Here is a 17,230-nt window from a genome sequence, read left to right as displayed (position 1 = left end):
CTTAGCTGTTAAAAATGTTTTAAATGTTAATATTCAGTCACTTTATAACACCAGTTTGCCCGCACTGGGATCCTTTTCCCTGTGTTGGGTCATACAGGAATTTTGATATCCTGCGCATGATTAGTACTTTTTAATGGTCGGTTGCAACTGTCACGATCCTTGTGTTAATTCTCGGCTTTGCTAAAAATGTTGATACAATTTCTTGTATACTCCTGAAATTGATGATATTTTCATTCACAAGAAAGGAAAGTGAAATTTTGACAATCTGTCACAAAGATGAAGGGTGCATAAATTAAATTTCTTTCATAGACATCTTGTGCTTCAATTCTTTTTGATTTTTTGCCAATAATTCAACAAGAACAGACTTCGCTCCGTTTGCTTTAGGTTGTCTCAATTTTGAGACACCGATAACGAGATATAACAAGCGCTCCTACAGTTTTGCTGTTGACAGTGGCGATTCTGGAGAGTTGGCAATTCTGTTTTTCCTCCATTTAAATGTATGTGAAACAATCGATTCTTGGTGAGGCAATTGCCTCCACTTTAATGCATTTTCTCAATGGATATAAATGGAGGGAAAACAGTGATGCCAGCTTGCAAAATTGCCACTGACTGTTGGTGGGTACTGCTTTTTACCGTTTTGTGATATGTATGACCATCAAATTAAGACTGTATCTTTTACAGAGCTCAGGCCGGTGGTGAAATGCATAAAATTAAACGGCAAGCTGAGAGATTATATGAGGGGCTCGGGGGACAAGGCGCATAAGTGCAGTATTTGCTATTTCTAGAAATACGTATTTGATATCCCGAAATTACATGGATCCTTGAGGCGGAAAGAAAGTTCAAACTGACTTTTTGATGCTTCAAAAATGGAATTTAGGAGCAAATTTTTCACAGAATTAAAGCTGGTTATACTTGAAATCATTGTTATCTCATTTTTTTCTTTTCAAAAACTGCACTTACTCGCCTCGTCCTCCAAACCCCTCATATTGGGAACTTGCCGGAAAAATTCTACCCCTCGGCCTTCAAGAATACCTTTGTGAAGACAACAGCTTTTTTTTCGTTTGTCGAGTAGCCCAATTCAGGGTCAAGTATGCCTTAAACTTCGTCTTCCTGAGTCTTAACGGATTATTACTAGATATATAAGATTCATAAGAAAGAAAAAAAGGCTGAAGAAGTGATTAAGGCCTTATGGTATAGTATTCGAAAGAAAAAAACTTCCCGAGATAGAAGATGAGAGCCTAGAAGGCAGAGTAAATAAATGATAACAATGATTTACAGTTCAATTGGTTTTATTTAAACTACTATCACAGCACAAGATTTATAAAAATAGAGAGTACAGTCAACTTTAAACGACAATTAAGGGGCGGAAAAAACAAAAGGATATCGCCTTAAGTGTATAGGGCGGATACCCCATTGCTGCTAGGTAATACAATTAAATGAATTCATTTTTCTGGGAACAAATAGAAATATTTCCTTCGAGAAATACACTACAATGTTACAAAGGATGTTCTATGCACCTTTGAAGACAACGATATATTTCAGCATGTACTACAAGAAAGTCGCAGAATTGGAAAAATAAACAGACAAAACACAGGGAATCAGAGAATCAAAACGCCACTGATTCCTGAAATCAAAGTATAGTTTTCAGAATTATAAGGAAATGAAGGTCCGTTCATTACAAAAAACTTGCAAGGATTTGAGGATTTTTGATGGAAATCATCTGTGTCGTATACTATTTGACTTTCTAGCAGATACTTTTGTGTGCAATTATGCGTCAAAGCTCACGGCAAACTTATCTACCCATCCTGGTGATGATCCAAAGTAAGTCTTTACCCAATTATTATTATTCACTTATTTATTCATTGGGAGAAAAAACACTAAAAAATGGGCCGAATCTGAATGTAACAGGAAGAAGAAATGTCGCTGGGTCGAAGTAGGACAGTGGGTGGTTGTACAATACGAAGGAAGAAATAATTCAGTCACCAATTATGTGGGAAAAATGTTGTCATCGGCTGAGACAGATGACGGAACAATGTATGACGTTGAATACCTTAAAAAGAGACCAAAGACCTCTATGAGCTTTTATAAACCTTCTCTAACTGATGATGACACCATCAGCGGTAACATGATTGTTCAAAAGATAGAAGCCCCAAAAATGGGAACTGGGTCAAGAAAATACTTTGTTTTCTCTGATGACTTGTCAGATTTTCGTTTTTACTTAGTCCATTAATTTCTTCAGATTAATTGATCGTACTTTTAAATGATTTCGTTTTCTCAAATGCTCAAGGTATTTAATTATGTTTCTTTCTAGTTACCTGTTTATTAATTTTTTACTAAGAGGGTTTTACCCGGTGAGCTTAATGCATTTGTGAAATTCCGACTCTCTCTCTAGTTCTTAAGTAGTATCTACTTAGTCACTGATTAATAAACAATGGATCTTTTGTTAAGACTGATTAGGTAAGTAGCCAATTTTATAGGTGCCTTTAAGATACCTACTTCTCTTCTCAGGTAAAACTGAATCAGCTTGGCTGATTGACTAGGTACGTTGTCACTCATTTTAAGTTCTTTTTATACTTACGAAGTTACGTTCCTAGGTAGTTTTTAAAACTTTGACTCTGAAACTTGTTACCTAAAACTTAACTTGTCATTTTTTAAAACTTTGGACCCTTAAATTTTGTAAATTTGCATGTGCCTACATTTCCTTAACTTCAATGTGCCTAAGGTTGCCACTGAGCCATTGCCATTGAGTTTAACAAGACGCTCACTAAACGCATGATTTTATCCAATAATGCAAAAATTTACGACCCACATAATTTTGGGGGGTTTCCGGGCCCCGTTCGAAAAATGCCACCGAGTGCCACTGAACCTGACCCCGTTCCGGGTGCCTCGCCGTCTACGGCATCTACGGTTCACAGTGCAGTGAATGAACCTGTTGTAAACATTCCCATTGTTGAGAAGCCGATTAATTTAAAACGATACCAGCTGGTGTTCTCTCTAACAGCTGATGCCGAGGTTGGAATAAAAGTAGAGACATTTTTCAAGGACAAGGTCCGAGTCTCCGCTGCATTGCCACATAAGGATACTGAAAAGCATATTCATGAGTTTTTACTCAGTCATGTCGTTCCCTCAGAACAATATGGTTTATATTTTAAGGACGAAGAATTATTTACTGTTTTTACTAAGGTAGTCAAACGTCATTTTCAAATATTAATTTTACAAAGTATACTTCACTTTTGATTGATGTTGAAACGAAAGATGCTCAACTTGGTATAATTAAAAGTTATCATCATTCGCCTCAAAATCATCGAGGAATTTTGGAAACTGAAACTTATCTGTCTAAGAATTATTATTGGCCTAATATGAGAGAATCTATTCAAACTTTCATAAATAATTGTGACCTTTGCAATGTTGCGAAATATGATAGAAATCCAATTAAATTAAAGTTTAACAAGACTCCTACACCTACCAAACCTTTTCAAACGATTCATATTGACTTATATTCTGCTGAACAACAAAATTTTCTGTCAATCGTTTGTGCTTTTTCTCGTTATGCCCAGTGTTATCATGTTGCGAACAAAACTGGTCTTGAAGTAATGGATAAATGATTTACCTTCTTCACCCATCATGGATGCGTGAAGGAAGTTTGTTCTGACTTGGGCACTGAATTTGTGAATCATGTAGTAAGGATTTCTTGGCATTTCACAATATTAAGTACCATACGACCTCTCATAATCACCCCAATTCACAAGGCACTGTAGAAAGATTTCATTCTACTTTGGCCGAACATTTGAAGCTTTTTAAATTACAGCCCGCTTACAAAGACGAAAAAATCACTAAACTAGTTCAAAGGGCCGTTTTAGCTTATAATAATTCTTACAGCAGTGTTACCAAAATGACACCTTTTGAAATTATAAATTGTCACACTAAGAATGACCCACTAAGCTTAAATGAGGAACTTATCACTTCTCAAGATTATGTTAGTAAACATTGTGCACTCTCTAAATTTGTATTCCAAAAAGTGCACGATAGAATAGAAGAGAAAAAGGTTAAGGTCTTATCTAAGAGAAATGTGAAGCGAGAGGATCCCCCTTCATTAAAACAGCCTATTTATAGGAAATTAGTGAAGAGAATTGCTAACCAAAACACCTCTCCTCGATTCCAGGTTTCTAAGGTAACTAAGTTTGATAAACAGAGAGGAACTTTAGCTGTCGTTAATCCGAGAACTAATGTAAAGCAAAAGATTCACGTTGATCAAACGAAGAGACCCAAAAAACAGCAAGGCACTCCTTTTGTTCCTGATCCTGACTAATTTTGTTTCAGATGTTTTGGGACTTGTGCTGCTATAAGTGGACTTACTAATATAACCACTAATCCTGGCGTCTTGCCACTAAGATTAGGCTATGCTTACCTTCAAAAAACTTCGCACACGTTTGTTCATTATCTTAATGTAACTTCCCTCAGAAGAGAGATACAACTTTATCAAAATTCTTATGGAGTTCTGATGAAAATGGTTTTGAATAAGCATGATAATTATACTTCCAGTCTTCAACTAATTAAAGTGTTAGGAAGTAGTTTTTTGGATAAACTGAACTACTTGACTCCTTCGACTCAACGCCCAAAAAGAGGTGTAGCTAACTTTCTTAGAAGAGCTATTTCATTTATCACTGGTAATATGGATGACGAGGATCAAGCTCGTTTGGAGAAAATTACTAGAAATTTAGACAAAAATGAGATTAACTTGGAAAAATCAAGTGAAAAATGGCTATAGTCTGACTACTAGTATCATTAATAAAAATCAGGAAACTTTCAAAAGAGTTGAACAGAATGAGAAGATATTAACTGAAAAATTGAATTATTTACAGAAGATCCAAAACGAAACTTTCTCCGAAATCCATGATCACCATTTTACTGAAACTTTGAGCTATTTATCTAGTTATGGGTTAACCTTGTTGACATTCGTTCAAGAAATTGAAACTTCTCTCCTATTTTGCAACAATGGTCAACTTCATCCGTCTGTTATCTCCGCTAATGATTTGCGTCAGGAAATCAAAAGCATTTATTCTTACTTTCGTGAGTCAATACCCGTGGATATTACTTCACTACCAACCTATCAGATGGAAGAAATAATGAAAGTCTCATGTGAAATTAAAGTTGGAAAAATATTTTATTATATTACGGTACCTGTAAATTTTGAAACAAACTATACTCTTCATAAATTGCTTTCCTTACCCTCTTTTGTACGGTCAGAATATTATATGTCAGTCATTCCAGAACAGCGCTACCTTCTTGAGGATTCTTCTACGTCAACTTACCTGTCACCCACTGTGTCCTGCGTGAAGCTGCCAACGCGCTTTCAGTGTGAAGAAGCAACACCCTTGCACAGAGACTCTTGCAGTGTTCGAGCCGTTCAGAGGAATCAATTTGCCCGTTGCCCTACAGTTTTTGTAAACTTAAATGAAAGTTATATCCAGAATATTTATGAAACATCTCAGTATGTGTTCTATTTTCCTCGCATGGAACTTGTTGAATTTGATTGTCCCTCGTATTCCGAACGTAAATTACTTGCTGGAATTTACTTGTACTACAACCGTAATTGTGTCCTCAAATTCAGGAATCAAACGCTTCCAACGAGTTTAAATACTACCGCTGAAATGCTCATTTCCGATTTTTCATTGAACTTAGAGAACTCTTCTCTTTCTATTTTACCATTTAATGTCAGTCTGAACCACTTACAGATGGAACTGAGTCCTGAATATTACTCTTCACACCCAACTCCCCTTCAATCTATTATTTTGAAAAAGCTATTCATTTTTACGTTTTATATGGAATTTGCTTAGCATCGTTTGTAATCTTTCTTTTTATTAATTGTTTTGTATTGCAAACTGAGGACTCGCAAACAGCGTAACCCAGTTTTGGTGAATTCGGAATTTATTTCCTCTCCATTACCTGCTGATACGGAGCCTGAAGCTCCTGGTCCTTCCATTCCCCTTTTGAATTTCCCCATACGAATTCAGTCCTCTTCTAGGACTTGAAGTCTTATTGAATTTTTTATTCATTTAAAAATTCTTAAAATTTTGAAAATCGTCAAATTTTTCATTTACCATTTAAATTTCAATCTAAGAAGGGAGGAGTTATGTTCTATCCCATTTTCTCGCCCAATTGGCAATCATGGCACGTGTAACAATATTTGGTTTCCAAATATTGATAGACAAAAGCACAGCTTCGCTGACGCTTCTTAATTAAGCAATTGTTTTAGCTAACTGCGGATATTCGATTGACCTTTTCTCCTATTTTACGTCAATCGACCTAGATAAGATGTCATTATAAAATGACACCCGAATCCTTCCAAATTCAATCGCAGTCTCTCTTCGGTGATACCAGTTAGGCCCGGTTCCCTCTGCCGTTAGTACGTGCGTTCCTACCCGTTTTAATGTGTCAGTTGTAATTCTATTCTGTGAACTTAATAAATCTTCATTGTATTCCGTACTTTGAATTTATTATTTTGCTCTGAGCTTATGCTCTGGCGCAGTTGCCGCTCTGCTACTAAATTAGCAATCACTTAACTTGTACATCTTCTGACTCATTTCCAGGTTCAAGGAAGCGGAATCGTGCCTCTGAATTTCTTTGAATATGAGTTTGAGCAATCTCGAGGATATAGTATGTGCATTTGGAAATCTAGCTCCATTTGTTTTACAATTGATAGCAAAAATCTACTCCCGAATAGGAAGATCGGATATAGCAATTGCAGCATGCAAGCTAGCATTGAATCGGGAGAAAAAAATACATATAAATCAATTGCGACGCCCTAAACTAATAAAATCTGCACCTCTTGTTGCAGATGGCTGTACACCTTCAAGTGGTCCACCGCCACAGACATAAACACCGATGCAATCAAAAACATAACAAGCAACCCGGGAATCATGCCACTCGAACTTGGAGACGCAAAACTACAACGGACTACGCATACTCTCGTTCACTATTACAGCACGGAAATTCTCTCACACGAATTCTCCATCCTGAATAGCCAGTACATCGCCTTCCTCTCAAACGTCTCAATAGATCATGCTGCAATGCCAACGGTTGAACCTCAACTTAAAAATATCAACTTTACTATTGCCACCATCAAGGAAAAACTTGCTTTCACAAAGCCATCCACAGCAGCCATACACACTCACAAAAACAAAACGAAGACACGCTCCCGACGTGGTCTTCTTAATGTCCTAGGATCCGGAATCAAACTCGTCACGGGAAACCTAGACGACTCTGACGGCCAAAGATACGAAACATTTTAGACCAACTAAAACAAGGAGAAACGATACTCGAAAACCAAGTAAAGCAAGAGTACAGCATCAATACCAAAATTATCGACAAGTATAACTCAAATCTCCAGACGATTCGCCACAACTTCGCCACCGGTCTTGTACGAACGGAGAATCCTTGCTACCTTGGAAAGATGGCTACTAAGGAAGACAACTCTACCCTACCTGAATCAAAAGAACCTAAAGAAATCAAGAAGCGTCGAGGAAAAGGCGCTGTTGGTAAAACGAAAATCCAGAACCGGTTGAAGTTTGGTGAGCGTCATCGCGCGGAACAATTTGAAAAGCGCGCTGCTGCAACTGCTCTTGCAGATCAGTTTCTTGCTACACTTTTATTGTCGGCCTCCTATGGTGTAGTGGTTGTAGCGCTTGCTCTATAATCGGGAGGTCCCGGGTTCGATTCCCGGCCAGGCGACCCGAGTTTGATGGTCTCAAACAATGTTGCCTGGGGCTGGTTCAGTAGGGACGGAGGGGGGAGGGGACTTAAAGCGTGGGATTAGCCCTTGTGGGCTATTTGAAGTAAAAAAAAAAAAAAAAAAAAAAAAAAAAAAAAAAAAAAAAAACAACGAACAAGAATTCGCCTCGCGTTTAGTTGAAATTGACAGAGTACTGCGAGACTCCGTCTCATCGACAGAACACAAACTACTCCTACGAGATGCATTCGACCAATTAAGCATTACCTTCATCAATTTCCTGACTATCGTCGAAGACCTAGAAAACGCACTCCTCTTCTGCCACGTCAACACATTCCACCCCAGTATAATTAAACCATCTGAACTCCTCTTCGAACTCAAAAGAATCGAGCGGTTTTACAAAGAAGAACTACCCCTCGCAACAACACCAGAAAATTTACCGTTCTTTGAAGAACTGATAGACGTTCACTGCAAGATTACCCCATCCGATATTGTTTTCTTCCTTTCCGTCCCTATAACTCATAAAGCCGATTTCACCCTTTATTACATGCTACCTATCCCTACCCTTCACCTGTCAGAATACATCACTGTGCGAGTTCCTCACAGGAACATCCTCAAAAATATCGACAACAATGAAATCATCCCACTGAAAGGACCATGCCAACGCCTAACACACCTGCAATGTTCCAACCCAGACTCCAGCGTTGCTGCCACATGTGAGACGGGAATTCTCGAGACACTATCTTCTGAACATTGCGAACATGCCAAAGTAGACATCTTCGTCAACCACCTCGAAAACATTCCTGAATCAAACAAGCTACTGGGAATATTCCTGACTCAAGAACATATCACCTTAAACTGCCCTCACCACGCAGAGGAACACGACCTGTCTGGCATTTATCTCTTGAACCCAGGACAATGCAGCCTCACCTTTCGAAACAGGACCATCCCAAGGACGCTAACATCGGAAACCAAGCCACTATTCTTCCAAAACCCCATGCTGTTGATCGAGTCGCCGCCAAACCTCAAGACATCCTTCCACTTCACCCAACTGTCAGAAGACCCGGAACTAAACGACATTCCTCCACCTGAGATGGAAATTGATTTCTTGGAAAGCCACAAATCACACTTTTGGGCCTACAGTTGCACTCTTCTACTTATTTTTATTGTTGAATATATTTCGCCACAAAATGTTACTTCGCTTCCCGAAGATGGCGTGCTTTATTAACCTAGATAATAACTCTGCTACTGCTACGGACAACCCTGAAACCACCCAAGATCAAGAATTAAACTTACTCCCTCCAAACCTCGCATCCCTACATCCGCTCCCTCATGTAGGTTTCCACTCGGTTCCTCAGTCTTAGGGGGGAAGATGTTATCGATCCTCTCCTCACCTCTCCTCACCGCCTCCCGCTGCCTACCAGCTCTCGACTCGCGTCGCCGGCCGGCCGCGGTCATTTGCATCTTTATTTCCCAACTTCGCATTTTATCACATTGACCTCGCCTCTTCACCTCATTATCAATAATTCGTATGCGCCCAGCTCCGATTCCCCAAATCCGTCGCCCATTGCTATGTTCCGAATCTCACGTAGCCCTTGCTATCGTGAGATTGGTCACGTAGGCACTTCTACAAATACCCGTTCCACTCTTGACGCCACGCTCAGTCTTTGCTCGACCCTGTAGTGATCCGTAGCCCTGCCCCCCTCGTTCCGTAGCGGTACAGTCCCAGTGTTATTGTATTCGTATCATATTCATTGTATGTCAGTTAGTGCCACCGAGCACCAAATATATTATTGTAGCAGATAAATTCCGTTTATACGTCATTTATCCTATTTTCCAAGACATTCGATATTATCGATAAAATCGATACATTTAATTCGGGCGCGGGGCACGGGAGCTCCTCTGGGTCCACATTTTCTTCAACTTTAGGAACAAAACTGGAATATTAAACCGATTTTCACAGTTTAAGAGCCGGAATTTCCAGACATGAGACCCGGTCCCATTGTACTCACATCTACTAAGACCGAGGAAACCTTTATTACGAGGTACTCTTCATACTTAAAATTACAGAATGTGACAGCATGGTGCTTGAGATTCCAAAAAAATTGTAAACGTAAGCGCGCAGGTGAAAGTAAAATCACTGGACCGCCCTCGTTAGCCGAGCTGAGATTGGCAACAAATAAACTAGTCAAAATTGTCCAAAAAGAGGAATTTTCTGAAGAAATCCGGCAGCTACAAGCAGGAAAGCTTACTAGTAATAGACTAGCCCCTCTGAGTCCCTTCACTGATGAGCGGGGAATCCTCAGGGTGGGGGGTAGAATTGGCAACTCATAATTAAAATTTTCATTGAAGCATCCTGCAATTCTGCCCAAAAGGGCTCATTTTACTACCATCGTGATTCATCATTATCATACATTCTATATGCATGCTGGGCCGAGGCTACTATAGTGCCTCATTTCTCAAGAATTTTGAATTCTCTCAGCACGCAGCGCTATACGAGCCCATTTGCATAAATGTGTAACGTGTTACAAGGTTTCACCTACCCCGTTTCAACCGAAAATGGGAAACCTACCAGCATGCAGAGTAACACCAGCACGGTGTTTCTTACGCGTCGGTTTGGATTTTGGCGGGTCTATTTACCTAAAAACTGGTACGCGCAGAAATGCATCTTCGGTGAAAGCGTACATTTGTCTATTTGTATGCATGGCCACAAAAGCGCTTCATCTAGAATTAGTTTCCAGCCTCAGCGCCGATGCCTTCGTCGCGGCTTTGGACAGATTTCTGTCTCGTAGGGGACTTTGCGAAGAAATTTTTAGCGACGATGGAACAAATTTTGTTGGGGCAGATAACTATCTAGGCGAAGTTTATACGTTTTTAGAGCAACCTGAGAATATCGCAAAGATCAGGCAAGGGTTAGCTCCCAAGAAACTCTCATGGAACTTTAACCCCCCCGCTGCTTCACATTTTGGCGGAATTTTGGAAGCAGGACTTAAGTCCGTCAAGTACCATCTGAAACGAGTGATTGGCGAACAAAAACTGACGTTCGAGGAATATAGCACAGTGTTGATCAAAATCGAGGCATTTTAAACTCGCGGCCTTTATGCCCCCTCTCGTCAGATGTTAAAGACCTAGAGGTCCTGACACCAGCCCACTTTATTGTGGGAGGGCCCCTCCTCAGTTTACCGGAGTATGACTGGACCCGGGAACCCACGAATAGACTGTCGAGGTAGCAACTGCTCCAAGCAATCTCACAAGGATTCTGGACCCGCTGGTCTCGTGAGTACATCAATACTCTACAGCAGCTTCAAAAATGGACAAAGCACACCGAGCAGATTAAGGAGAATGATATCGTCTTGCTCAAGGAGGAAACAGCGCCGCCACTCCAATGGGCGATAGCGAGAGTGACTGCCTTGCACCCAGGTCCGGACGGTATCACGAGAGTCGCCACGGTTCAAAGGGCAGATGGGCGAACGCTGAAGAGACCCGCGGTCAAACTTTGTCGGCTCCCGCTGGACCAGTCAGCATCGAACTAGCGGCTGAGCTTGATCTCGCAGTGCACGCACGACGCATCATGGAGTTACCGTCAACTGAATCCCTGTCGAAGTTAATACTCGGTGCGTGGATCGACAACGATGTCGTGAACACATATTGTCATCTGCTTCAGCAGCATAGTGAAAACGTTAAAATTGTAGACTCATTCTTCTTTAGCAAACTTTGGTTTCACGGAGTGGAACGAGCTAGAGCCTCTTTCAAAGTGACCGCGGCGTTCAATTAATTACTTGTGCCGGTACACTGCCCGACCAGGCAGCATTGGTTCTTGTTAGCAGTCAGTTTTAGTGATCGCACCCTCGTATGCTTCGATAAAGCTCTTCAAACCGAATCAGCATCGCAAGCGCTTTCCATTTTAAAGGACTTCTTACTTCGAGTTTTCCAAAGTCTACTGATTGGAATGTCTATACCGCGCGGGTCCCTCAACAGCTAAACGGTCACGATTGTGGTCCCTACGCCCTCTATTTCGCGAAATCTCTTGCGCGCCGAGCTCCAATCGGCCCTGTAAATGACAGACTGAAAGCGCAAAAACTGCGCATCCAAATCAAAGACCAATTAGTGTCGCGCCAAATTTTGCCGCTCTCAACAACGCGCACGGACTTGCATCGCCCATTCGCGTTCATGTACCCACCCGTGCCCAACTTTACTTTTACGTACTCTCCGCTCCCACCCCCTCCGGCCATGGTGGTATGTTCGGAGATCATCGACTTAAGCTCACCCAGCCCGCAGGAGTCAAGCTCGCCCACAAACGGCTCGGTTGTGCAGCTACAGACGGATCCCGACCTCATCAGCACTGAGGTAGCAGAAGCAATGAGGCGTTACCTAGAGCGGACAACAGGGAAAAAGCGGCTATTCCCCTTCCGCCTCAACTTCAAGGGGGGAAAGTTTCGGAGGCTATACCCCGACGCCGTGAAAAGGCTACTAAATCTCGATTAATGTTTCATAAATGTTTCAATTGATCTCAATTACCTAATCTTTCAATAGATCTCGATTAATGTTCCATAATTGTTTCAATGGATCTCAATTAATGATTCATAAAAACCCATGGATGTTTAATACATCCAATGATGTCTCTGAAGTAATATTTTGGTTTTTTTCTTTGTAACTATTCTCCAGTTTTTTGTGAATAACTTATTATTTGCTGTAAGCTTCAAAGTGTTCCTAATTTTTCTTGAAAGAAAATTTGGTGGGGGGTATGTTGAGGACAGATAATCTGGCAGCAGCGTTTGTCTTGGAATTGCTTGTTGCATAACGGGCCAGTTTTCAGTTGCGCAACGAACTGGTGGCTTGTTGCGTAACAAACCAGTTTCCACATCAGTTCAGTTGCATAAGCAACTGGTTTGTTATATAACAAACCGGTTCTCTAGCTCCCACATAAATACAGCCGCACATCGGCTACTAAGTCAGTATGCTCTGCACCACTCACCTCCTTGGTACGCCTGTTTAAGGTTACCTTCCTTTGACTGGCTCCCTGTTTAAGGTAGCATGACGTCACTCCTCCTACCTTTCACCAACCAGGGTACGCCTGTTTAAGGTTACCTTCCTTTGACTGGCTCGCCTGTTTAAGGTAGCATAGGGTAGCCTGTATAAGTTAAAGGAGGATCCCACACTCGCGGCATTAGTTAGTTTAAAAAGATGGAAGAAAAAGCCACGTCCAGTTTCCGCTCCCATAAAGTCTCCAGAATTAAAACATTCCACTCCGATGGAACCGAAACTGCGTTCCCAGGGCTTCTCCCTTCCGCCGAATCCACCTTTACCTGCCTTCCAATTACCAATAATGGTACCTCCTACTCGCCCAGAACGAGAACCCCAAACTCCACCAAAATGTGTAACTCCCCCTCTTTCCGACGGTCAAAAAGTGCCCTCCCCACGTGCTCAGGATTGTACATTTTCGGACGACGAAGTGGACGCGGAGAATTTCCTACCCTTCGCCAACGAAGTCGAGCCAACTGCGAGCTTTTCCACGCATACGAGTTCCTCAGCTTTCAAAGGTAAGCATATATCATTGTAATTTGGGGTTAGAAAGTTTTTCTATAATGTTTCACTTCATTTGGACATGAATAGGTCAAATGGTGATAAAGAATGAAGATCAGAATGAAGTCTGCGAGGCTCGAAGTCTTCTCAATGACGACAATAATTTTCCAAGTGAGGGTACGGACTCAGAAATTCCTGACGCTTGATATTCCTAGGAAACGTACCTCTAAGTGTGCCTCTGAATATACAGTGAAAAAACTGAAAACTTCTAAGGAAAAGCCCAAAAAACCCGGTGGACGATAGAAGAAAAAAAGGCAGTCTACAGACAACTCTCCGATTGTATCGCAGCAGGTTTTAACCCCTGTAAGACCAAAAGAGAGCAGAATAGAGAGAGGTAGGAGGAGGGCATTAGCACAGCTCATACAAGTTATGTTCTTTCCTACTTTCTCGCCCAATTGGCAATCATGGCACGTGTAACAATATTTGGTTTCCAAATATTGATAGACAAAAGCACAGCATCGCTGACGCTTCTTAATTAAGCATTGTTTTAGCTAACTGCGGATATTGGAATGACCTCTTCTCCCAATCTACGTCAATCGACCTAGATAAGGTGTCATTATAAAATGACACCCGAATCTCTCCAAATTCAATCGTAGTCTCTCGTCGGTGATACCAGTTAGGCCCGGTTCCCTCTGCTCGTTATTCTGTGCGTTTTAACCCGTTTAATGTGTCAGTTGTAAATCTTTACTTTTGAAATTAATAAACGTCACTGTGTTTCGTACTCTGATTTTTATTATTTTTGTTGAGCTACGCTCTGGCGCAATTTTGCCGCTCCGCTATTTTATTAGCAAAACTTAACTGGCGCTCGTCGCTAGGATTTTTCACGTAAATCGTAATTTCATGGAAAAGTAAAAAACAACCTAACGCTTCTGAAAAACCGTGTCTATGTCCGTTGACATTTTCCCTCGCTACGGTTCCGATCTTCCTGTACCAGCCAAGACGGAACGTCGTTTCATTTACGCAAACGAGAAGGAAGAACAGAAATTATTATCGATTATCTACGAACATTATCTACAATTTCGTCAAGATTGGCCGATTGAAGTACGTCGCACTCAAGATCGTGTCATTGTCTACATTGACAATATCGAAGCTTTTTCCTACTTTGGTGCTCCTAGACTCTCTAAACCTATCATAGAGTGTTACAAGCGTGACGGAGATTTTGCCATCATAGAATCTGGTTTGAAGCGTCATCGTGTCTGGTCTTTCCTCTGGTTTCGCTTGCCACTAAGACATCTTCCTGAAGCTTCCAGCTCAAATCTGTTCCTGCCCCGAGCATCCCCTGGAAATCCATTGGGTCCGTGGACGAATACCTGGGACACCGTTGGGACAGACTGATCAGCACACCCTCCGGACGCCACATTCGAGATTCCAACCGTGGACGAATACCTGGGACACCGTTGGGACAGACTGATCAGCACACCCTCCGGACGCCAGATTCGAGATTCCAACTCCGACTATCTTGATTTTCACACCTGCCCGCTTCGAAGATGAGGATCATCGCCTTCCTGCTGTGAGTCAATTGTAATGATCGATAATATTCTGACCATTCCCCCATTTAATTTTTGAAGGGAAATTTCTTTATTTTTCTGTGCTAAAATTTATTTTTTGAGATTTTTCTTTTTGTTAGTGATTCCCTAGTGTGGGGCTACAAAAATTTTACTTGCTCTTTCAAAAATTTGCGAAGTGATTCCTTACTGCTAGGCCTCCGAAGATTATTCGAAAGTGTTCTTGACAAATTGCAAAGTGATTCCTTACTGTTAGGCCTTTGAAATTTGTTCAAGTTTCCATGTTCTCTTATCTGCATCCTATTTGTCCTATCGTCCAAGATTTAACTAATTTGGCTAGGCAAACGGATATTCAGAACGTAGGAATATCGGACGCTCCTCATTTGATTTGGGACTTTTTGATCTCACATGAGTATAGCGATCCAATTAGCAACGAAATCAAGAATAGACTTGAAGAAAATTTCAATTCACCTTTACAGTCACGGCAAAGATATTTCGCGCAATAAGTTATTATTCAGAAAATGTTTAAATTTCTTCTAATGAATAAAGATTAAAACTCATGTGTTGGTTGAATAAATCTCCATTAATTACGCATGATTTAATTGAGTTTATTAATGACGTAAATCCGTTAGAATTATCTTATGACGAAACTATTCATTTTCTCAGAGAATTTCTAACTGAAAATCATTATCGGGATATTAAAAGTCATATTATCAAGGAGAAAATTCGTCAGAAATTCACGATAAAACGAAGTGATTTTTGGCCTCATTTACGAGAAATCCGAAATAACTTGCGACATTTATTGCTGAATTTTGATTAAGGATATGAATCAAATCATTAACTTCATGTTTTGATTCATGGCGGAACATAATCCAAATCCAAATCAAATTATAAGACCTGCTAGGTTTGTATTAAATCCTGACGAATAAAATCTCGAAGATAATAATCCCCCTGAAAACGTCATGGCTCAAAATTTGAATCAACAAGAATTCATTGCTGAATTCACGCGTCTTCAAAATGTAGTTAACCAATTAGAAAGGAGGAATGCTGAAAATCCTTTACGGATGAAATGTCCAAGTCCTACACAGGCTACGTGTTTAAGATAGGAAGTGGAGTCATCAGCTGGGAGAGCCGTAAGCAAGGCAGTGTTGCGCTGTCGACAACTGAGGCAGAGTATATGGCTGTCTTAGAAGCCTCCAAAGAAGCAGTGTTCTTGAGAAATCTGTGTAAAGAGGTTCTTCCTCTATCACCTGAGATCACAATCTTGTACAGCGACAATCAGGGAGCAATCAAGTTAGCTCACAACCCTGTGTTTCATGAAAGGAGTAAGCATATTGATATAAGATACCACTGCATAAGGAGTTGGATAGCCGAAAATAAATTTGTTTTAAAGTACGTCAGCACTGAAAAAATGATAGCCGACATGCTAACCAAGTCTCTAGGACAAAACAAGCATAAGTTCTGCATCGACAGCATTTTTAGAAATTAGTGTGTAAGAAAAATTCTGCATTGACAATATTTCCAGAAATTACTTTGTAAGAAAATGTAACCAATTGTATTAATTTTTTTTTGTATGAAAGGTCATTCAGGTTTAAGAGGGGGTGTTGAATTAATTTGTTATGTATAAACCTGACAACCTTAGTTATATGCAGTCTGTCTGAAGAATGTGCTGATGCTGAGCATTGCAATGTAACCAACTGCGAGACTTAATAAAAGATATGCGGATTAGTCCAAGCCTACACCTCGACCCGTGATCATTTCTCTCTTTTTCCTCCTCAATGAGCTAAAATAACACAATAGTCAGCTCCCTGGGCCGCTGCCCCGAGCTCATCACAGAAAATGCTGAGGACGATCCTGTTCCTATAAGTACTCTTGTGATACTCCACAGTGTTTAATTTTCTGACAAGTGACAATCCTCTTTATTTTACTCCTGATTCCTCGGACTTTCCTACCCAGACCCTTCAGTAAGTGAACGTCTAGACGAATCTCAAAAGGAAACCTCTACAGTTCTGTAAAAAAAAAAATTAAACCCTCATTCAAAAGATGACTCAATCAAACAACCAAGGAGTACTTCAACCTCCAAGGTTCAATCCGCCTGCCGCTGCATTGCCGGGTCAACAAGGCCAAAATTTACCAGAAGTCAAAAATATACATCTAAATACCATCCCTACCTTTTATGGCAACCCACAACGCTTGCCTGAATTTATAAAAGTATGTGGAAGAATTTAGGACCATTTCGCAGATAGAGCCAACCCCCAAAATTTCCAAAACCATATACTCCTGACCGGTTTTTTGGCAAAAATACAAGGCGATGCTAAAGTTCAAATTAGTAACGTCCCAATAGAGACATGGGAAGAATTAAAGGCGGCCCTATTTGAAGCACACAGTGACAAAAGAGACTCTTTCACCTTAA

General features: G+C 40.7%; 1 protein-coding gene across 4 annotated transcripts in view; it reads right to left on the bottom strand.

Annotated features, from left to right (window-relative positions):
* Nucleotides 1-1,271: 1,271 nt before the first annotated feature.
* LOC140224103 (beta-1,4-galactosyltransferase 7-like) overlaps nucleotides 1,272-17,230 on the bottom strand; it is a 49,716-nt gene continuing 33,757 nt past the window's right edge. For 2 of the 4 annotated variants that reach the window (XM_072297371.1, XM_072297367.1), the window contains exon 6: nucleotides 1,272-2,050. In XM_072297371.1, the coding sequence (XP_072153472.1) occupies nucleotides 1,980-2,050 (71 nt within the window). In that variant the 3' untranslated portion in view covers nucleotides 1,272-1,979. Of the gene's footprint in view, nucleotides 17,226-17,230 lie in introns of all 4 variants that reach the window. The other 2 variants (XR_011899376.1, XR_011899375.1) reach the window with 2 other exon arrangements.

Source organism: Bemisia tabaci, chromosome 2 (assembly GCF_918797505.1).
Source record: "Bemisia tabaci chromosome 2, PGI_BMITA_v3".
Classification (NCBI taxonomy): domain Eukaryota; kingdom Metazoa; phylum Arthropoda; class Insecta; order Hemiptera; family Aleyrodidae; genus Bemisia; species Bemisia tabaci.
This window is presented reverse-complemented; position numbering and strand designations above follow the sequence as displayed.